Source organism: Cicer arietinum, chromosome 3, assembly GCF_000331145.2.
Source record: "Cicer arietinum cultivar CDC Frontier isolate Library 1 chromosome 3, Cicar.CDCFrontier_v2.0, whole genome shotgun sequence".
Taxonomy (NCBI): domain Eukaryota; kingdom Viridiplantae; phylum Streptophyta; class Magnoliopsida; order Fabales; family Fabaceae; genus Cicer; species Cicer arietinum.
In genome coordinates this window covers 60,998,721-61,021,774 of record NC_021162.2, presented here as the reverse complement: position 1 = coordinate 61,021,774, position 23,054 = coordinate 60,998,721, and the positions used below count along the sequence as shown (strand labels likewise).

The window sequence follows — 23,054 nt, the reverse complement described above, 5'->3', positions numbered from 1 at the left end:
GTTTTTTTATTTTAAAATTTAATAATTTTGATCTCTTATTCGAATTTTTTAAATAAAAATGCTAATGTGATATTGTAAACGGTGTTACATAAAATAATATTGCATGATTAATATATATGAAATAACAAAAAAATCTTCTAAAGACTTTAATTTAAATTTATTTTTTTAATTTAATTAATAATGTATAAATAATTAATAAATTTAAATAACTTTATATTATGAATTTATATGTCATATAATTTAAAATATATTACATTATATTTTTAAGTTTAAAGAAAAAAGACTGAGTGTTAAATTTTAAAATAAGTTAGTTAATTTCACAAATTATTACAAATAAAAGGTACGAAACTAAAATTAATTTTTCTTTTATTAGTCATTAAATATTTCTAATAAGGGTCTCGATACAAAATTTTGATCGCATCGAATGTGATAAGAACATCAATGAAAAATCCACGTAAGAACGGAATCAGCCATTGCAATTTGCAACGCTAATATTTTATGATCGCATTGATCGAGGTCATAGTAAAACATGCACAGGTCCTCCCTTTCACTTATTGCTATGCATCTAGAAATACCAAAAAATAATGAAATTGGAGATATATATGATCCCTCGCCTTAGTTAAGGATGTGTCATGAGTCAAAATTGGGTTTTGTAGCGTGCAGTTCCCTAGATATAATTCCCATCCCTCATTTTTTGTGGAAAATATTAGATTGTTTTTAATATTATAAATAAAAAATTTTAAAAAATTATCTTCTCTTCTTTTCATCTATTTTATTTGAAAATTTGAATTGTCCGAATCACATTTGCAAATATTTAAACATTTAAAACCTTCGAAATTCAAAAGTAAGAAAAACTTCAAAACTTTAAAATTTTTAAAATATTAATTTTCCAAATCTTCGAAAGTTTACATGAACATGAAACTTTCAAAGTTTATTTTTTTCTAAAATTTTAAAATTTTCGAAAGTTTCTATGAACATGAAACTTTCGAAATGCAATCTTAAACTTCCTTATAACTAAGAATAAAAAAAAGACATTTTAATATATTTTTTGCAAATGAGAATATATTGATAATTTTTTTTTTCAAAACATGGTTATTGCCAAAAAAAACCCTACATACCTAATTCAAGTTAAACATATTTGAATTTAAATTCCTATACACAGAACTTAATTCATTATATATTTGAAGTGAACTAAATAAATAATTTATTTGTGTGTAATAGAAGAAATCAGGTGATTAGGAAAAATGTAATTTACTCGATTAAGAAAAGTACTTTATTTGTTTATTATTATAAGAAAAAAAGTGAGATCAAATTTTGACTACTATTATAAACAAAAATTAATTATATTTGAAATGTTTAATATTAGTATTTTTAATATATTTTTACTTAATAAAAAACATATAATATTATTAATCGAGTATTTTATATTCAAAAGAAATTTAACAAAATTAAATTACATTTTTTATGAAATACAAAAAATTAATTACACTTAAATTAAATTTCAAAATCATTTTTGTTTATAACTACTAAGTGAGAGTAGGGAGTTGGGGTGACAACACAACAATCCAGACGTGAATATTCACGTCAATTTGTAATAGTGACAAGTTTGAGGTGTAAATGACAGAACTTAGTGAGATTTAATCGTGAGATTTAGTGAGATTCATATTAATTATAATTATAAGAATCAGTGAAATTTAAATTTTACCTCCAATAAAAATCGACAAAAAATGTATAATTTTGACGACCAATGAGAGTGCAAGGATTGGAGAGAGAAGGGAGTAGAGACAAAACTTTTCTTACTGCTTTAAAAAGGATACTTTTCTTACTGGTGTTTTTTTTCTCCTTTTCAATTTTCTTCTCTGATACAAAGGGGTTAATATCAATTATCAACTAAATAATTACATTACAATCCATTATCTCTGTCTAATGGCGAGAGAAGAAGGTGACTGATATCTCTCCAAAACACAATCCACTTTTTTTGTTTTCCTTTTCATTTCTTCATTGTGCTACTTTACTTATTTTTTTTTTTTTTAATTTTATTTTATTATTATGCGTTTTGATCACTCTCTTTCATCTTGTTTCAGTGTTCGAGTTTCTCGGTGGCGTTCCTCTGCTTCAGAGACTTCCTAGATCATCTTTATGGAACATATCTCAACTTGTTATTGTCAAAAACTATGGTAAATTACTAATCAGATTTTAGTTTCCATAATTTTACCTTGTTTTTTTTTTTCATTGAATATAATTCATGCAATCAATTATGAGTAAAGATGTTTGGAATTCAATGAAAATTTGGTCATGCAGTGGTAGCTTTTTTATTTTTGTTGTTATTGTGTTTCCAGTGTTTTAGAAAATTTTTAGTTGAAAGAATTTTGAAAATTGATTGGAAGAGATGTTTGATTTTGGGAAAAGATGGTTGATGAACTATTGGGACCAGGATTTTCTACTGTAGCAAATACACAGTGCAGTTTCACACAATAGTTGATCTTGGTTTGATTTTAGATCAGACAGTGTAGATCACACAATCAAATTTACTGTGTGAAACAATTCAGCTGTCAAACAAAATCAGACTGTTGAGAGCTGTAACTGCGTGAAGCAGTTACATCAGGGAATCCTGTTCTGAACTGTTGAGTGCATTAATGTTTTCAATTATTGAATAATTGGTTCTTGTGTAGAGCCGGGAGAGTATGTCGTTCGTGAGGGAGATCCTGGAGAGGGTCTTTACTTCATTTGGGAAGGAGAGGTATGTTTTTTTTAATTTTTGTTCATGTTATATTTCAGAATTGAAAGTAGTGTACAAGTGTTATCGGATTGCCTGTGGTAATGTAGAGATCTAATGATGGTGAAATGGGGTGTTAAGATTTTGTTTATGCAGTATTGTTTCTTTGAAATTTTACAGTTTTGTACTTAATGTTCGGTTTCCTGGTTTGCAGGCTGAGGTTATTGGATCTGGTCTTGCTGATGATGAAAATAATATAGAGTTTCAACTGAAAAGGCATGACTATTTTGGTTTTGGTAAGGAACTTCATTCTTATGCAGCTATGTTGAAAACTGTTCTTCATTTTGAAGTGTTTACCCTTCATTTCACAAGGTTTAGGCTTGTTGGGTGTTTCTGTCGTCATGGTTTCATTATTCTTAATTATGTGTGTTAGAATAATCAATATCTAGAAATTATCTCGTAAACTAGGTTATTAAAGTGTCCATGCTTTGTTCATATATCATTTTTGCATTAGAATATTAATGATATTTTAGGCGTGGTTTCTAGTTTTTGTAACATTGTCTGACCCGTTTCCTTATTTAATTAGTATCATAAGTTTATTACTAGACTACTAATATAAATAGGTTATGGTGGTCTTTAATTTGACGCATCATTATCCACAAGTAGGGGAGGGAATAGGCCAGGTCAGGCTTTGAAAGGTCTGAGCCTGGCCTATGATGAATTTTTGAGGCATAAGCCTGACCTACGACCTATGATAGGCTTTTTTTTCGGCTGAGCCTGGCCTACGGCCTATCATGGCCTAACCTGTAAGCCTATTTAAAAGCCTTATTCACATTAAAAATAATTTTTCTAACAATAATTTAAAAAAAAATATGAAACAAACACCCTTTAAACCCTAAAAAATGATTTTTGGTTTAAAAGAATAAATTTTTTATTTAAACAAACACACCCATTATTATCTCTCAAACAAATGGTCTCAAACAAACTCCGATTATTACCTCTCAAACAAATCCTCTCGTGCAACATCATATTTAGTAATAATATATATATATATATATAACCCTTTAAACCTTAAAAATATGTTGTTTTCATACATGTTTGTTGGAGTGAGTGCAATGGAAATTAGAAGAAGAAAAAGTAGAAAATGGAATACATATAAAATATATATAGGCCGGTCTGTCAGGCCTAATAGGCTTTTTTACAAGTCTGAGCCTGGCCTATTTATATAAATAGACTTTAAAAACAGCCTGAGCCTGACCTTTTTATTAAACAGGCCAGGCCATAAGTAGGCCAGGCCATAGGCCCCTGTCGGACGGCCTAGCATTCCCATCCCTATCCACAAGACAAAGTGTTCTCACAGGAGATGACATTGTTGAGATGAAAAGATTGAAGAAAAATTTGACAAAAGAATTTGAGATCAAAGATTTAGGCGCACTTAAATATTTTCTTGGTATGGAAGTTGCTCGCTCAAAGAAGGGAATTATTGTTTCTCAAAGAAAATACATCCTAGATCTCTTGGAAGAAACCGAGATGAGTGGGTGTAAACCAGCAGATACTCCTATAGAATTAAATGCTAAACTTTGGGAGAAAGATAGTGTTCCTGTTGAGATTGGAAGATACCAGAGGTTGGTCGGGAAACTTATTTATCTAGCCCACACTAGACCTAACATCGCTTTTCTGTGAGTGTTGTAAACCTATTCATGCATTCTCCCTACGAAGAATACTTGGAGGCAGTTTATCGAATCTTAAGGTACTTGAAATCCAATCCTGAAAAGGGTTTGTGCTTCAAAACAACTAATGACAGAGAAGTCTCTATATTTACAGATGCTGATTGGACAGGATCAATTACCGATAGAAAATCCACCACTAGATATTGTGCATATGTTTGGGGAAATTTAGTTACTTGGAGAAGTAAGAAACAAGGGGTTGTTGCTCGAAGCAGTGCAGAAGCTGAATTCAGAGCAATGACTTAAGGAATCTATGAACTTTTATGGATTCGTAAACTCCTGGGCAAACTGAAAATGAAAGTTGACTCACCCCTTAAAATTGGTCTGTGATAGCAAAGGAGCAATAAGTATAGTTCACAACCCTGTACAACATGATAGAACCAAGCATATCGAGATTGACCGCCATTTCATAAAAGAAAAAATTGATGCTGGAATTATATGTCTGCCATTTGTGACTTCCAATCAGGAAACTGATATCTTGACAAAAAGTTTGGCAAGACCCAATTTTGAGCGACTTATAGCCAAGTTGGGCATGACAGATATCTATGCACCAACTTGAGGGGGGTGTTGAAGAATCAAGAGAAATCAGATCTTATTCTCTTTTATTTTATATTATTATGTTTATTTTTATTCTGTCATTATTACTCAGTATTACTATTGTAATTTCTTTTTCTATATAAACAGTTTAGGGCTGTAGTTATAAAATATGAAAATATTTTCTCTTTTACTTTCTTCAGTAACATTGTCTGATCCGGTTCCTTATTTAATTAGTATAAGTTTATAACTAGACTACTAATATAAATAGGTTTTGGTGGTCTTTAATTTGACGCATCATTATCCACAAGACAAAGTAGTTTTATCGTACCTGTCCCTCTAATTTCAGCAATATTCTGCACTGGAATATGGAAATTAGTTAAAATTTATTTACTCATACAAATGAGGTTTTGCTGGTCTAAAATACATAGCTTTTGTTTGATAGTTATGTGAATGAGCAATTACAGAAGACTAAGGTGAACTTTCAACTTGCAGGTTTATCAAATGCAGTTCACCATGCTGATGTGGTAGCTTTGACCAAGGTTTCTTGTCCTACTCCCTTCCAATATAACTGTAAATAAAATGGTTTTTTCTCGATCCTAAAACAACCTTTTTTTTGTTTGCTATGCCAGCTATCCTGTCTAGTGCTGCCCCATGAGCACTCGGCACTGTTGCAGCCAAAGTCTATCTGGAGTGCAGAAAAAACTCTTGAGACATGCTCGCCTGTGGAGCATATATTGCATTTGGAACCAATTGAGGTACCTAACAGACATTATATATTATATAATTGATATATGGTACTAGAAGAGGAAAAATTATTGTCCTGGTTTATCTTTGATAATAGTTAGTAAAACACTAACTTTCCTTTAATTAAGTCTTATATCTTTCTACTCTTTCTCTTTGGAAGGTAGATATTTTCCAAGGAATAACACCTCCAGATGCTCCAAAATTTGGGAAGGTGTATGGGGGACAGTTCGTTGGACAGGTATGAATATGATAAAAAACTATCTTCTTCATATAGCACTTTCTAAGGGTAGACTTCTTATGAGATAATGTGTCAATCCCCAGGCACTAGCTGCAGCATCAAAGTCTGTTGATTGTCAAAAAGTTGTTCATAGCTTACATGTATATTTTCTTCTTGCGGGGGATTTTGACAGTAAGCATGTTTAATCTCTGAACTTTGTTGACAGTGCTCTGATGTAACTCCCTTTTCTCTTTTCCCCCTACTTCTTTTCGTTGCTTTAAAGATCCATTTTTGTCTTCTCTATCCACCTGTTAAATTGTTTTAGAAAAGCAAGTTTTTTTTTTTACTTTATTTATAAATTACATTTGCAAGTGACTGTGTTTTATTTTTGGTTGGCAGTTTCAAAGTTTTGTTCTTGGTGAATCTCACTCCTGGATTTTCTTCACCTTATTCTCTTTACTGTTGTGTATGTTTGTTTTGGTAGAATAGCTTCAACTGTATATTTTGCTTAAATGACACTGAGAGACGAGAAATCCATATATACTCCTGGAGAACCAAATTTTGAGACATGTTGTGAATAAAACAGATGATTGACTAATAGATCATAATCCATCTAAAGGCAGGGGTGGCAAAATAATCCATATATCTACTGTCCAACCAACCAACCAACCTATTCATACATAAATCCAACCCATCCCATCCGATTGTCAAAATAAGAAGATATAGATTGAGATTGGTTGAATTCATTATATTGATGAATTGAGTTAAGATTTAAGAAGCATGATCTCGTGCTTAGACCCATCGATTGGATGGAGCTGACATCAGTTCATTGAGAAGCACGTTTGAGATTGTCAGAAGGCTTTCATCATAGCTTGAACGGCCATGGTGCAATATAATTTGAGGATTTATAGTTGATGATATTATGATAAAATCCACCAATATTTTCTCCTTTCCTATTTCATGTCTTATAATATTAAATTCATTGTCGTTGACAGTTGACGCTGTTGTTTGCCTAGGTTCACGTGTTTCAATTTTATAGCCAGAATTATTTTTCTTTAGATTCTTTGTTTAGTTTTTATATTTCACGTCGAAAAATGATAATGTACAAATACAGGTTACAAAGTTTATATTCGTTTTTAATTCATTATTTGTCTGAATTTCTCTTTCTGTTAGCTTGCCAAAGTAGAGAGAAAACTTAAAAGAGAGAAAAATTGTAGCGAGAAAAAGTTGTAGAGGGATAAAAGTTTCCTAAGAGAATGAAAGTTTATGGAGAGAAGTAATTTTACAGTTGAGTTGGATATCCATCCATAAAAAAGTCATTACTGGATGGGTTGGATCATTTTTAATAAATAGGTCATGGATGGATTGAATTTTTTTAATGCATATTAAAAGATCATAAATGGAATAATAGTTTATTTATGACCCATCCATTATATTTAAATGCAAAATATCTAAACTATCCATTAAACACGTGCAATTCATTATCATCATTCACATGCTATGTGGTTTATGAGCACTGCTAATTCATCTATTTGTTTGAAATCGTGAAAATGTTATACAATGTGTGCACTTTCCTATTCCAGTACCAATTCTATATAAAGTTAAGCGTCTGCGTGAGGGGAAGAGCTTTGCTACAAGGAAAGTAGATGCAATTCAAAAGGGAAATCTCATATTCACTTTGCTGGCTTCATTTCAGGTAATCCTCATTTTCTTGAGTTGGAGTTAGATAAATTTTCAGTCATTTTTATGTAGTTATTTGTTTAGCTGCAATCAGGTCAAGTTATACACTCTGTATTTCATTTATTCATTTTCTTATCATTCTTAAATGAATACAGTATGATAACAAAAAAATTTAGCATTAAAGACAAGCAGTTATCTTTAACTTCATATGTTTCAAATAGTAGTTACTGCTGGGAATTAAAAGATGAAATGCCATTTGGAGGACCATCCTGATAGTGCAATTATATAAAATGATATCCCAATCTTCTGTTTTCTTGGTATGAAAGGCATTTATATATACTTGGGTTGTGCTTGATTGGTTTTAGTCCTGCCATGGATAGGAATTTTGATGCATTATCACCAATTAATAAATGAGATGCTGTCTAGCATTGTCAATTCAAATCATAAGAATATAAATCTATGACGAGTTTCCCTTTTTTGTATCAGTTATTTTTCAGAAAAAACTATAGGTCAGTCAAACCAATAAGAGTTATTTAAATGTAAACAATCTATCTTTGAACTTTATGCATGATAGGGAATAATGATGTCCTTTGATCTATGTCGTCTACACTATGTAAGACATCTTATTAGTGAACAATAATTATGGCAGTGATGGGTAGTTATGTATTTATTATATGTCAGTTATGTTGTTTATTTTTAGGAATAAATATCTAGTGGGATAAGGCTCGGTGCAGTTGCAGTATAAGTTTTTCATGATTGCAAAGTATAACATGGTTGATGTAGTTGTCTTTAGTTGTTTTCATTTTATTGGTATGCGTTCTTTTAGCATATATGCTGTATTACTAGTTGAGAAATTCTATTTTGCATTTGAGGTTTATTTACTTTTGTTGTTACCTAAATTATACAGAAAGATGAATTAGGGCCTGACCACCAGGAAGTGTCTATGCCATCTGTCCCTGACCCAGATGAGGCAAGTAACAGAGTTATATTCAATAGAAAAGGCCAAATGCTGCTAGGAATTTTGGACTAATAGATTTTGCTCTCTGTTATAGCTTGTATCAATGGAAGAGTTACGAGAGCAACGTCTTATTGACCCTCGTCTTCCAAGGTAAGATTTGTTATCCTGCTTGATGCAATAATTTTCTATATTTGTTTATTTTTTATTTAGATTCAATTCTTGATAAGTGTGTGTCTGTATAATGTTTTTCTGTGCCATATTTACAAATTTGGTTGCTTCAGAACTTACCGGAACAAAGTTGCTACAGCTGAATTCATTCCCTGGCCCATAGAGATACGATTCTGTGATCCTAAACCTGCAACAAATCAGACAAAAACTCCTCCTAGGTTAGCTGGGTGCTCTATTCCAATTTCTGCTTACACTACACCAGTATTTTATGCTATTTTTTATGAAAGATTTGGAAGGAGGAGAAAGAAAAGCATCAGGATAGCTTTTAGGAATACAGCAATCCTGTGCCTTCCTTTCTCTGTAAATCATTTTCACATAGCCTTGATATCTGGGATTCTTAATGGTACTACATATTATCTAAACTATCTAAATTTGAATGTAGTTTGAGATATTGGTTTAGAGCAAAGGGAAAACTGTCAGATGATCAGGCCTTGCATAGGTACATATTTTTTATTTACTGTTATTCTGGTTTCAAATGGTTTAGCAAAATTGGCAAATGCATCAACTGGGAGGGCTTTTACTGATGTTCTAAACTGGGATCATTGGGTTTGAAAGTGTTGAGTTTATATGAAAATTTGTTGTCATGGAAAACTTTGTTATGAGAAAGAACTTGATTTGAGAATTTGTGAAAATGGAGATTGTGGAAAATTCTATTTTATCGTATGTATGCATCTAAGTTGAACCTATATCTAGGGCCAAATCGCAAAAGCTTATGTTGGAGTTATTAGGTGAATACACATGACTGGTTTTATATCTAACAAGTTCACTTAGCAAGAACCCTTTTGAGCTTATAGTTTATGGATTCATAGGTCCATTTTACTTTGCTGAAATTCAACTCTTAAATAGAAGAATGGGGAGGCAAGGATCATACTTATAAGTTATATCCACTTGGACAAGTGACTCTGGTCCACATCGAGACCAACTATCCAAATAGTAAAACAATCAATGGTCTTATATCTAATAATCTGTGTTTGGTTTGTATTGCAGGTGTGTGGTGGCATATACTTCAGATCTATTATTTCTTGAAGTAAGTATGAATCCCCACCGCCGGAAAGGCTTAAAGAGGCGCGCTTTGAGTTTGGACCACTCGTAAGTATCACAGCCCTTTTGGTTTGTATGATAGGTTATTTATTATTTATTAACATAATAACATGAGGCATACCTAGCAAGTTTTCAAGCTTTCTAGCATATTGTTTTATGTTTTCTACTTTTATTTTTATTTCAGCGTGTGGTTTCACAGACCTGTAAGAGCTGATGACTGGATACTATTTGTGGTAAGTGTTTTCATTATTTGGGGAAAGTCTCAGCCTACAACAATAAAATTCGTGGTAAAAACAATTTTTAGGAACAATTAAACTACTCAAGTAGATTATTATTTCTATAAATGGTTACTCATTTACCACATTTTGCATATCAATAACTAGTTGAGTGGTTGACTTTTCCTAAAGTTAAAGTATTTTCACAAAATTTTGTGTGTTTTGACTTTGTTAATACTCCCAATCCAATTTGTTCTACAGATCTTTAGTCCTAGTGCCTTTAGTGGTCGCGGCTATGTTACAGGCCAAATGTTCAATAAAAAAGGAGAGGTAAAGGATTACCTGTTCACGTCACTTCATCTATTACCTCTATCTTTCTTGGCGCAGTGCAATTCTATATAGGACTCCTTTTCCTTCCTTTTCATGTGTTGTGTGTGTTCTATGCTTTTGTCATCATAAGTCCCCTCTCTTTTCCCTGGTTTAGCTTGTCTAAGTTTTTCCATTGTTGATTTGCAGCTTCTTGTTTCATTGGTTCAAGAAGGCCTGACAAGGAAGGTTAATCCCAAAAGTTCAGCCATCAGCTCTAAGTTGTGAATTTTCATCAAACAAAAATAACAGCTAAAAATTCACATGACATGTGATTTTCTTGCTAGTTGTCTTTTTATGCAGCTCTTCAATTTTGTTTTATTAGAAATACAATCGTGAGTTATAAAATCTGCTAAAATACCCTTATTTGTATAAGTTAAAATAAAACAAATAGAAGGAAGTGCGATTAGTGATTTTATGTAGTTAGACTTTTGTATGGAGGTGGTCAGTAGTAATAGAGAAGGCATATTGAGATAGTGTACTACCTGATTTTATCATGTACGAGTTGTTTGTAGTTTACTGGCAGCGATGGAGAACTTGGCTTCACACATGTTATCTTCTCTTTAGATTCTAAAGTGGTTGTTGATGCCTTCAATTCTCCATTTCAAGCCTCAACTTGTATGGAAATGATGATATTAGGTGTAGCTCTATTTCACAACAACTCTCATGGAAGTTTTCTAAGAGAGGTTAAAATAATTGTTCGCAAGTTCGCAACATTGCTGAAGCGGTCATATATAATGTCAGCTATCTCCTTTATTTTGATTTTCCATGTATTTGATCCTTTATATTTAATAAAATGCATTAGCCCTTTATCGTTATAATAATAATGTTATCTAAAAGAAATTTAATTGAAATTTTAGTTTATCTATTTTTATTGATTTTATGAAATTAGTTTTTTTATTTTATAAAATGACAGTTTTGGTTTCTTTAATTTTTTAATTAAAGAATGACTTCAGATGTTTTAAATAACGTGATATATGATAAGATAATTATAATAATTAATATTTATGAAATTGAAATAAAATATCATAAAAAATTTAGATTTCAAATTCAATTTTTTTTTCATTTTTTTAATTTAATTAATTACATGTGAATAATTAATGCATCTAGATTGTTCTATCTTATAGAATTGTACATCACGTCATTAAAAATATGTCAAATTGTTGTTTTTAAGTTCAAAAATAAGATATGAATTAAAACTGTTGACTTTTAAAATAGAAAATTTTATAAATTAACAATAATAGAGAGATCAAAACCACATTAAAAAAAAAAAACTAAAATCATATAGACGTTTTTTTTCCTAAAAAAAAAATCATATAATCATACAAGTAGATATACAAATACTTCTTTTTATTTTAACACAACACAAACTTCTCAAAAATTAGTATACACAATTTTTTTTTCAAATAGTTTAATGAAATTCAAATATCTATATCTATGTTCTTATTAATATCAATTAAATTATATTTATGCAATAAATATACACGTAATTATCATGTCAGTTACATTAAAAAAATATATTCACATCAATAAAAAAAAAGTGATTTTAATTTTATATTTTTAAAAATAATTTTTATGGGAAGGTATTCAGAGGAAGTTTTCTCAAATTCATTTGTCATAGATTGTTAGAAATTTTAACATAATAAAAATCACATTTTAATAAAAAGATATATCTTAAAAATTATCTTAAGATAATTTAGCTTCTCATTTAAATATTTTTTAAAATTTTATTACTAGAAAATATTGTAGTAAAAAGATGAAAAACTTAAAATAATTTTTTATGAGAAACTATTTAGATCAATTTTTTATTTGAATTTAAAAAAAAATCATTTTATAAGCTATAACAAAAAGATTAAATATCTTCAAAATCATTTGTAAAAGAAGCTATAACAAAAATGAAACTAACACCATTTTTGGTACGAGGGACTATTATTATTATTGCAATAAGGTGTACTTCTTTTGAATGTATAACAAAATTAACGATTTTCTTGCAACCAGGAAATTAATGATTTTATCTTTGTCTTTTATCTCAGTTTTAATTCATATAATTTAAAAAGGATGCTATTAACATCAGATGTCTGGGTGGTGTAGTTGGTTATCACGCTAGTCTCACACACTAGAGGTCCCCAGTTCGAACCTGGGCTCAGACAAAGTAATCAGATTCTTTTTTTCCTACACACCTAAAAAATAATTTAACGTTTAGCAAATTCAAAATACATATATATCATGTTTTTTTCATCATTATTATTATTATTATTATTATATATTTATCATCATTTTAAAAACTAACTAAATATTTTGTGTTTTTTTGATATTTAATATATTTGTTGTATTAATTTGAAATAAAATTAATTATAAATAAAAAATATTAAAGTGCGTTTCTTGATGTTAATTTTTTTTTTACTAATTGTATTTGGGTTACTTGATGTAACATGGGATAGAGGAATACAAAGATACTTTTTTATTTGGCAGTATATAAAGAGACTATTTACTAATTTTACGATTGATTTCAATTTTAGAGTAAAATTGATTTTGGCATATTTGAGTGATGTTAAGCAGAATTGATTCAGTATCCAAAATTAATTCTAAGTTGAAACTATGATTTATAACTTTTGAATTCAAACATGATATTTATATTGAAATTTATCGTTGAATTAACTTTTATCTAAACATATACAAATATAAATCAATTTACTTTCAACTCAATTTTAACTAAAATCAATTTTACAAAATCAATTCACTAAAAATTACTTTTGGTCACCGCACAACCAAAAATACGTTAAGTCCTTAATATAGTCAATAAATAATATGTTTCTAATCATCCATGTTGGTTCATATAATATGTTAAACGAGTTGAACAAATTGTTACGATTTTGTTCAGCTCAGAATGTGGTTGAATATGTTGGTAAAAATTTCAGGTGTTTTTGGTTTTGATAGATGCTTGCCATTTATGGGAGAATGCCACATTATATGTCAGCTTGAAGCCTTGAAATCAATTCTGCAAAACTCCAGAAATGGCTGAGAAAGAAATTGAAATTGTTTCTTTGAATTGGATAAATCTGAATGCTGTCTTTGATTATTGTGATTAATAATATGTGCAAGATTAAAAAAAAATGAAAATAGACATAGGGCATATTAGAAAAAGAGTTACATAACTTGCACAAGATATAGAATAATAGGAGCTCATATAAAAGAGTTACATAACTTGCACAAGATATAGAATAATAGGAGCTCATATAAAAGAGTTACATAACTTGCACAAGATATAGAATAATAGGAGCTCATATAAAAGAGTTACATAACTTGCACAAGATATAGAATAATAGGAGCTCATATAAAAGAGTTACATAACTTGCACAAGATACAAAAATTTCCTTTTTCAGTAAACTTTTAATGAACAAAAAAACATGTTTTGCTTTCATAATGAAAAGTCCAACTGCTACTAAAAATATGACAGAACATGTACGAGTCTCTTGCTGAATTTTAAAAATGTTAATAGAAAAAGGACTAAGGGAAAAAAAAATAGTAAGTTTATAGAAACTGATAATACACTATACTTTTGGTTGAATGAACAGGTGTTCCGATGGACAGGTTGTGCACGTAGTAAGTCTGTGATTGTGCGCCCAAGGATTACTCGGTCACTTTTTCTGATCGAAATTGTTCCTTTGTCCTACCATAATAGACAGGATGTGCGGCTGGAAAAGTGATGAAATTCCATCCAAAAGCGGATCCTCCAATAACGTATGTGCCGGGTGTCTGACTGTCTTCAGCTACAGATGGTCGCGCAAATGATTTCTCTACTTGAGATTGCTCTGAAGACTTGACATGTTGAGCCTGCTGCTTCGCTTGCGAAACTACTTGCGCTTTCATATCATTGTATAACTTCAGCACAGTTTTCAGTTCTGCAATTACAAGTTAAAGTAAAAAGCATATTACACAATTCAAGCAACCACCTATATGTCGTTTTGAATTATGATTTGATAGTTTGGTCAACTTACGGTCTCGAATTTCATGGGATGCCTTGCAATTTTTGTAGTCAGGAATTTGGAGAACCTTCAAGATCAAAAAGCAGCAATCATTAGACACTTGTTTTAGTATTTTGAGCAAAAACATAAATTCCATGAATCAAGACAAAGGGAATTGAGATTTTCAGTCAACTGAACTAGTTCAATACATATTCATATCAGCTTAAGAAAACGACTTCAATACATGTTCATAACACGTGACTTGGATCGGATCAGATCGTAGAAAAGAAACTACTAGCTACATACATAGTAGTCCAGTACAACATATAGTCAATGCATAATGGTGCAACAAAGCTTGCAAGAGTTTATCACAATTAATGATGCATCTTCCTAAGAGGAGCGTGCACTTGCTACCGTAAAATAAAAGAGCTACAATATAAAAAAAAAAAACAAACAAGGGAAGTACCAAATTTGTGCTGAATCAGAAAAACTTAAAATAATTTTTTATGAGAAACTATTTAGATCAATTTTTTATTTGAATTTAAAAAAAAATCATTTTATAAGCTATAACAAAAAGATTAAATATCTTCAAAATCATTTGTAAAAGAAGCTATAACAAAAATGAAACTAACACCATTTTTGGTACGAGGGACTATTATTATTATTGCAATAAGGTGTACTTCTTTTGAATGTATAACAAAATTAACGATTTTCTTGCAACCAGGAAATTAATGATTTTATCTTTGTCTTTTATCTCAGTTTTAATTCATATAATTTAAAAAGGATGCTATTAACATCAGATGTCTGGGTGGTGTAGTTGGTTATCACGCTAGTCTCACACACTAGAGGTCCCCAGTTCGAACCTGGGCTCAGACAAAGTAATCAGATTCTTTTTTTCCTACACACCTAAAAAATAATTTAACGTTTAGCAAATTCAAAATACATATATATCATGTTTTTTTCATCATTATTATTATTATTATTATTATATATTTATCATCATTTTAAAAACTAACTAAATATTTTGTGTTTTTTTGATATTTAATATATTTGTTGTATTAATTTGAAATAAAATTAATTATAAATAAAAAATATTAAAGTGCGTTTCTTGATGTTAATTTTTTTTTTACTAATTGTATTTGGGTTACTTGATGTAACATGGGATAGAGGAATACAAAGATACTTTTTTATTTGGCAGTATATAAAGAGACTATTTACTAATTTTACGATTGATTTCAATTTTAGAGTAAAATTGATTTTGGCATATTTGAGTGATGTTAAGCAGAATTGATTCAGTATCCAAAATTAATTCTAAGTTGAAACTATGATTTATAACTTTTGAATTCAAACATGATATTTATATTGAAATTTATCGTTGAATTAACTTTTATCTAAACATATACAAATATAAATCAATTTACTTTCAACTCAATTTTAACTAAAATCAATTTTACAAAATCAATTCACTAAAAATTACTTTTGGTCACCGCACAACCAAAAATACGTTAAGTCCTTAATATAGTCAATAAATAATATGTTTCTAATCATCCATGTTGGTTCATATAATATGTTAAACGAGTTGAACAAATTGTTACGATTTTGTTCAGCTCAGAATGTGGTTGAATATGTTGGTAAAAATTTCAGGTGTTTTTGGTTTTGATAGATGCTTGCCATTTATGGGAGAATGCCACATTATATGTCAGCTTGAAGCCTTGAAATCAATTCTGCAAAACTCCAGAAATGGCTGAGAAAGAAATTGAAATTGTTTCTTTGAATTGGATAAATCTGAATGCTGTCTTTGATTATTGTGATTAATAATATGTGCAAGATTAAAAAAAAATGAAAATAGACATAGGGCATATTAGAAAAAGAGTTACATAACTTGCACAAGATATAGAATAATAGGAGCTCATATAAAAGAGTTACATAACTTGCACAAGATACAAAAATTTCCTTTTTCAGTAAACTTTTAATGAACAAAAAAACATGTTTTGCTTTCATAATGAAAAGTCCAACTGCTACTAAAAATATGACAGAACATGTACGAGTCTCTTGCTGAATTTTAAAAATGTTAATAGAAAAAGGACTAAGGGAAAAAAAAATAGTAAGTTTATAGAAACTGATAATACACTATACTTTTGGTTGAATGAACAGGTGTTCCGATGGACAGGTTGTGCACGTAGTAAGTCTGTGATTGTGCGCCCAAGGATTACTCGGTCACTTTTTCTGATCGAAATTGTTCCTTTGTCCTACCATAATAGACAGGATGTGCGGCTGGAAAAGTGATGAAATTCCATCCAAAAGCGGATCCTCCAATAACGTATGTGCCGGGTGTCTGACTGTCTTCAGCTACAGATGGTCGCGCAAATGATTTCTCTACTTGAGATTGCTCTGAAGACTTGACATGTTGAGCCTGCTGCTTCGCTTGCGAAACTACTTGCGCTTTCATATCATTGTATAACTTCAGCACAGTTTTCAGTTCTGCAATTACAAGTTAAAGTAAAAAGCATATTACACAATTCAAGCAACCACCTATATGTCGTTTTGAATTATGATTTGATAGTTTGGTCAACTTACGGTCTCGAATTTCATGGGATGCCTTGCAATTTTTGTAGTCAGGAATTTGGAGAACCTTCAAGATCAAAAAGCAGCAATCATTAGACACTTGTTTTAGTATTTTGAGCAAAAACATAAATTCCATGAATCAAGACAAAGGGAATTGAGATTTTCAGTCAACTGAACTAGTTCAATACATATTCATATCAGCTTAAGAAAACGACTTCAATACATGTTCATAACACGTGACTTGGATCGGATCAGATCGTAGAAAAGAAACTACTAGCTACATACATAGTAGTCCAGTACAACATATAGTCAATGCATAATGGTGCAACAAAGCTTGCAAGAGTTTATCACAATTAATGATGCATCTTCCTAAGAGGAGCGTGCACTTGCTACCGTAAAATAAAAGAGCTACAATATAAAAAAAAAAAACAAACAAGGGAAGTACCAAATTTGTGCTGAATCAGATGGTCAAATGAACCATTTATTTTTCTTTTCGTTTTCTTATTCGGGAAAGTACTAAAAATGAACAAATTTTTGTAGAGAAACCATGGAAACTCCCCATCTCCTTGTAAACTTCATCCTATATCATTCTATATTCAAAATTTTGTAAAATTTCTACATGGCATGTTCCTAAGAAGGACCTAGATCCTCTAAAGCACAGGGTATATTTAGGAATAGGTACAAGTGGTAATCATCGATGAAAATAAAGGGACGCATTACATAAACGAGTTATTATCTAAGAGATGTATTTTATAATTATATGGCCATTTAAATATTGAATTTTTAGTCAACAGCTATCAACTTCTGAACTCTACTGTCCAAAGTCCATCAGACACTTTGGATCCACATTCCCAAGAGAACCGATAAAAAAGCAAACGGGGTTATAAGGCTATACAAATTCTCACAAAGAAAGCAGGTGATCAGGTCTTAAGTATGAATTATAAACTATTGAAAAATGAAACAATAACTACTATGTAATCAAATATAATACTTTCAGATTTCAATTTTCCAACCGCATTATTTTAACACGTGAATATTGGTATAAGCTGGAAGGCAACCAGAGAGAACAAGGCTAAAGATAGAAAATAACAAACATGTTGCTACTTGACCGATCACCCAATCATTCTTTTTCCCATACTACTCCCTTTTACAATATATCTCACAGCAAATTCCTTATCAATAAGTTTACAATCCAAGTATCCAAACTCGTCTAACCCAGGTCTCTCACACCATTAAGTTAATAAACTATCAATGCTGAAGCAGAAAAAGAGAGAATACTCGAAGCAAAATCTGGATATAAGATACTGAGATTAGATAAACCTAATTACCTTACTAGGTCCAGAATTAGGACTCCTAACAAGTAGTGTAATACATAAAAAAAATCTCCTTTCCTTTGATTATGAACTTGTCCTTACAACATGTTATTCACAATCAATGAAAACCCCCTAAAACTAGAATGAAATCCCTAACATTGGTAAGCCCTAAATTCAATTTAGTAAATAAAAATAAACAAAACAAAAGCAAGGTAAAATACTTTCACATACCAATTTAGCCCTAAATTGAAAATAAAAAAAAAAAAAATGAAAGAATTGAAACCCCTAACAAGAATATAAATTAACTTGTTTCAGGAACATACATTTCATCAAATACAATAATGAACAAAGAAAAACCCAGATAAGATAACAACAAAAATACTCGCATTCCACGAAAAAGAAAAGATTTTAATAGGATTTAAGGTATTTAGGGAAAATGGGGGTAGTATGTAATGTACCTGGATAAAATGGGGGCGAAGATCTCGAATAAGGGCACGAATCTTGAAGTAATTGGAATTGGAATTATCAGTGTCGAGTGGCCTCTTCTTGGAACTAGGAGTTTGAAGAGTTGGAGCAATTACAGGTGGTTTTGGTTCTTCCATAGATGATGAAATGCGATGCTCTTTGTATAACTTCGTACCAATCATTATATGGATTTATCTGTCTTAAGTTTTTAATCTCGTAATTAATGTTTATAAACAAATTTTTCATCTTTAGTTCTTAAATAATTCTTATAATGTTCAATTTGAATGATAAATATAATTTGATTTGAAAATAAAGACAAAAAAACAAAATTAATTTTTTTTGTGTAATTAAAGATAAATAATTTTTTTATAGAGTCTAAAAGTAAAATATAAAATTTCATAGGAACTAAGAATTGTTACGTTAAATTCGAATATATTATTAGTTATATTTTATATTTAATTTATTTTTATAATATTAATATATTTCTTTTACAGTTATAATTTAAATATTAAAGACTTTTCTAAATTAAATTGTTTACAATTGGATGAGATTGTATCGATTTTTTGAAACGTAATATCCAAACCGAACCAACTATATGTAATTTTATATTTGGATTGATATTTTTTTTCCTTAAATCCGAACCAAACCACATTATAAACACCCATAACCACTATTAGAAAATTGCATTTTAGCTGTGCCATTATTAGCGTCGGCCCCCGACTTCGACGCTACTTAGCGTCGGTTTAGCGTCGGCTGGGTCGACGCTAAGGCACCAAATTTCATTTTTCAATTTTATTGACGATTAGCGTCAGAGTAGCCGACGCTACGTAAAATAAAACATACGCTAGTTTATTAATTTAATTTTATAATTTTTATTTTAATATGTAGTGTCGGATGGGCCGACGCTAGGGTATTTTTAAATTTTTTAATATTATTTATAAAATCATATCGTAAAATTAAAATGTTTGGGTTTTAAAAGAACCATTCTCTCTGAATCCCTAAGTTTTGAGTTCTTCTCTAAATCCCTAAGTGTTGAACCCTTCATACATACATTGAACCCTTCTCTCACACTTGAATCCATCACCGAATCTCATTCCTCTAAATGTCGTGAGTATCGCCGCCCAACATGTGACCTATCAAACCTGTCACCTTCACTCTCAGAGTCGGTCACCGTCTCCCTCTCAAACTCCGACACCGTCAATCTCATAGTCGTCGTTCAGTGTCCCCGTCGCGCTGTCATCTGTGGTCGATTCTCAAGGTAAGTGTCGTTGTCTCACTCTTAGTTGTGTATTCTTGTTTAGGTTTTATGGCACATTACAGATTTGATGACACATTGGGTGATTTTTTTGGGGAGATTGGGGTCGGAAAAACGAGTTGAGCTCTAGTGAGTGACTTGTGGATTCCTCTTAACGTTAAGCCTTATTGTTGTTGTTCATTCGATCTAAACAAGTAGGTATTGTGTAATGCATTTAGATTAACATCTTGGGGTCACTGGAATGGATCATGCTTTAGTGTTTTAGTATCAATACTTTTATCTTCTGACATGTTATTTCCTATGCTCTAGTGTTGTGAATTTTGCTATGAATTATAATGCATACATGCTGCAACAGTGTTTCTATCTTGATTAGAAATGCAGACGACAATGATTTTGATATAAAAGTTAGTTAATTTCATTATTAGACAATATATATCATTTGAATCAACTATATTATATATGAATTATATATTGTCACTAAGTTTTCTTCCTCACCTCTGGTCTACCCAAGAAAGTGTCTAGGTCTGCTGCCAAGTCATAGAACATAGGACTCACATAACATAGGATTCACATAAGCAAGTTTCATTGACAAGAACTGTAGTGCAAAATGAATGAATTTTATCAGGCATAAAATATTCTTCATATAGAAAGACTTAATGAAGTTATTGACCTGTTTGACCATTTTCTGCAAAAGTGTTAACGCGAACTGTTTCCTGACTAACCAACTTTGAAATTATACCAAATTAAGAAAGAAAACTATAAGGTTTGGAGGAGTTATGTTTAACAATGAAATAAACACAAACATAATTGAAAATTGTGATTTTAAAGCAATCAATTCAAGGGGTTCGTTAGTTATCGAGTTTAATTTAATCCTTAACCACAAACGAGCATCCATGTGTTAATTTAAGCTCACTACAATCAACAGTTTTAATACTAGAACTAGTAAGGCATAGCAACAATAAAGAATGATTTAGGTTTATCAGTTCAAGAAATACACTAAAAAAATCAAAATACATGCTACAGGACAGGCTTGCCTTGTTACAATACAATGATCAAATAGCCAAAACTCTTAAAATTTGACACTTCTTTGGTGCGAAAGTCAACTCAAAAGTTAAAAAACTGATTTCTAGGAAATTGGATCTTAAAAAATGTCCAAATTTAAGAAGACAATGAATATTAATGAATGAACATGGTGAAAAATAATATAAATTGCACAAGTTTTCATAGCAAGGTGATGACTAATTCATAAAATGCAATAACAGCGTGACTATATGCAATTACCTTCGTCACGCGAACAGTTCCATATCTGTAAGAGAAATGAAGTGTTCATTAGAGTTTCGTATACAAACATACTTAAAAGTGTAAGTGTAGCTCCGAGTTTCATCAGAGTTATCCAGATTTTGTGCTGTAAGTGTAGATCTGAAGTGTAAATGACAGTGAATTTGATGACATGTTTAATAGTGACAAGCATAATAATATTTAGAAATGCAAATGGCAGTGATTTTGATATAAAAGTTAGTTAATTTCATCATTAGACAATATATATCATTTAAATCAACTATATTATATATGAATTATATATTATAACTAAGTTTTCTTCCTCACCTCTGGTCTACCCAAAGACAAATTATACTTTGACATCATCAGATGCCAAGTTGGTTTGTAAATGGCTTAAGGATTTGAGAATGCCTTATGGCTATGCTTCAAGCCTTGCTAGGTGTGCCGATGTTGAGAAGGGTACGATACATGGGATGAAGAGTCATGACTGTCATGTTTTCATGGAATGTTTACTCCCAATTGCATTTCATTCCTTGCCAGAATTTGTTTGGAAACCATTAACCAAGCTAAGTCGATTCTTCAAGGATCTTTGTTGCAATACATTGAGGTTGGACGACTTAGTTAAGTTGAATGATAACATTCCAATTATCATATGCAAGTTAGAAAAGATTTTTCCACCAGGTTTCTTCGACTCAATGCAGCATCTTCCAATACATCTTGCCTATGAAGCAATGTTAGGTGGTCCAGTACATTACCGGTGGATGTATCCATTTGAAAGATAACTTTTGTGGTTGATTTTTTAACAGATTACTAGGTTTATTATAACTTACTTAATAGACATTTAATGATTAAATGTGCAGATGTATGAGAGTCTCAAAGCGGGCAGTGACAAACAAGGCTAGGGTTGAAGGCTCCATATGTGCTGACTATATACAACGCGAGACAACTTATTTTTGTTCTCATTATTTCAAGTCATTCAATTTGTTGCCGACCACAACTTTAAGTAATAATCGTCATTTAGAATGTGATGATCTCCAACCTTCACTATCCATCTTGCTGAAACGACCTTATGGAAAAGATGATAATGGAAAAGTCATTATACAAACTTATGGTAAATGGTAAGTTACAACAATTGTTTATTTTCTTAATATTAGAAGCATAAGTATAGCCACATATTATTTATTTAATACTTTATTTCTTCAATACATTAATGCAGACTCACTCCTAGCAACGCAATTGCAGATGCCATTAGGTATGCCATACAAAAACAATTTCATGAGCCTATCTATGGTTGGAGTGCAACCACTGACATAATTAGACAAGATTGATTTGAAAAGTTTGCGGTAAGCCTTTGAATATAATTATATGTTCAATTCATTTTTCTAGCATATATAGGGAGAATTGAGTAAATCTGTTTTGTGATAGTAGTTAGTACATATATACTTTTTGTTATTCCCAGGAGAAGGTATCGTGGGATCCTTGTCATAATGATATTGTGAAACGTCTGTTTGAACAAAAGGTTGCTAAAAGACTGCCATATATGCTTACAAAGGTGAGGAAAAAAGGGACTCGACCTAGTTGGATAGGTGAGGAAGCTCGGACTAGTCTTCGAGCATATTGGGACGGTACATCATTCAAGAACATCTCCAACCAAAATAAGACCAATCGAGCTTCAACAAGAGGCGGGGTTGTCCACACCTCAGGCCGCAAGGCTCATATTGATGTTGCGATTGAGCTCGTATGTATTAAATTTACATTTACTTAAAATTAATACAATTTAATGT

At 30.9% G+C, this 23,054-nt stretch overlaps 3 protein-coding genes, 1 long non-coding RNA gene and 2 other non-coding genes across 6 annotated transcripts; 3 read left to right on the top strand and 3 right to left on the bottom strand.

Annotated features, from left to right (window-relative positions):
• The first annotated feature begins 1,786 nt into the window (after positions 1-1,786).
• Positions 1,787-11,191, top strand: LOC101502727 (acyl-CoA hydrolase 2-like). The gene is made up of 17 exons (XM_004492669.4): positions 1,787-1,942; positions 2,085-2,177; positions 2,673-2,740; positions 2,931-3,012; positions 5,473-5,519; positions 5,610-5,735; positions 5,885-5,962; positions 6,046-6,133; positions 7,525-7,637; positions 8,529-8,591; positions 8,674-8,729; positions 8,861-8,965; positions 9,190-9,246; positions 9,795-9,896; positions 10,033-10,081; positions 10,325-10,393; positions 10,580-11,191. The coding sequence occupies exons 1-17, from the start codon at positions 1,927-1,929 to the stop codon at positions 10,655-10,657; spliced, it is 1,290 nt and encodes a 429-aa protein (XP_004492726.1). The 5' UTR covers positions 1,787-1,926; the 3' UTR covers positions 10,658-11,191.
• LOC113785781 (uncharacterized) lies at positions 7,736-10,580 on the bottom strand. The gene is made up of 3 exons (XR_003471969.2): positions 10,406-10,580; positions 8,868-8,934; positions 7,736-7,988 (listed from the first exon to the last, which is right to left on the bottom strand). It is a non-coding gene; the product is annotated as an uncharacterized lncRNA (long non-coding RNA).
• A 1,314-nt stretch (positions 11,192-12,505) lies between the features above and the next one.
• Positions 12,506-12,579, top strand: TRNAV-CAC (transfer RNA valine (anticodon CAC)). Its single transcript has one exon. It is a non-coding gene; the product is annotated as a tRNA-Val (tRNA).
• A 1,165-nt stretch (positions 12,580-13,744) lies between these two features.
• On the bottom strand, positions 13,745-14,566 carry LOC101512280 (uncharacterized). Its single transcript, XM_004492971.3, has 2 exons — positions 14,428-14,566; positions 13,745-14,331 (listed from the first exon to the last, which is right to left on the bottom strand). Exons 1-2 carry the CDS (start codon positions 14,549-14,551, stop codon positions 14,060-14,062), a joined length of 396 nt encoding a protein of 131 aa, XP_004493028.1. The 5' UTR covers positions 14,552-14,566; the 3' UTR covers positions 13,745-14,059.
• Positions 14,567-15,196: 630 nt separating this feature from the next.
• TRNAV-CAC (transfer RNA valine (anticodon CAC)) lies at positions 15,197-15,270 on the top strand. Its single transcript has one exon. It is a non-coding gene; the product is annotated as a tRNA-Val (tRNA).
• Positions 15,271-16,424: 1,154 nt separating this feature from the next.
• LOC101502424 (uncharacterized) lies at positions 16,425-18,940 on the bottom strand. The gene is made up of 3 exons (XM_004492668.4): positions 18,731-18,940; positions 16,972-17,026; positions 16,425-16,875 (listed from the first exon to the last, which is right to left on the bottom strand). The coding sequence occupies exons 1-3, from the start codon at positions 18,917-18,919 to the stop codon at positions 16,604-16,606; spliced, it is 516 nt and encodes a 171-aa protein (XP_004492725.1). The 5' UTR covers positions 18,920-18,940; the 3' UTR covers positions 16,425-16,603.
• Positions 18,941-23,054: the final 4,114 nt, after the last annotated feature.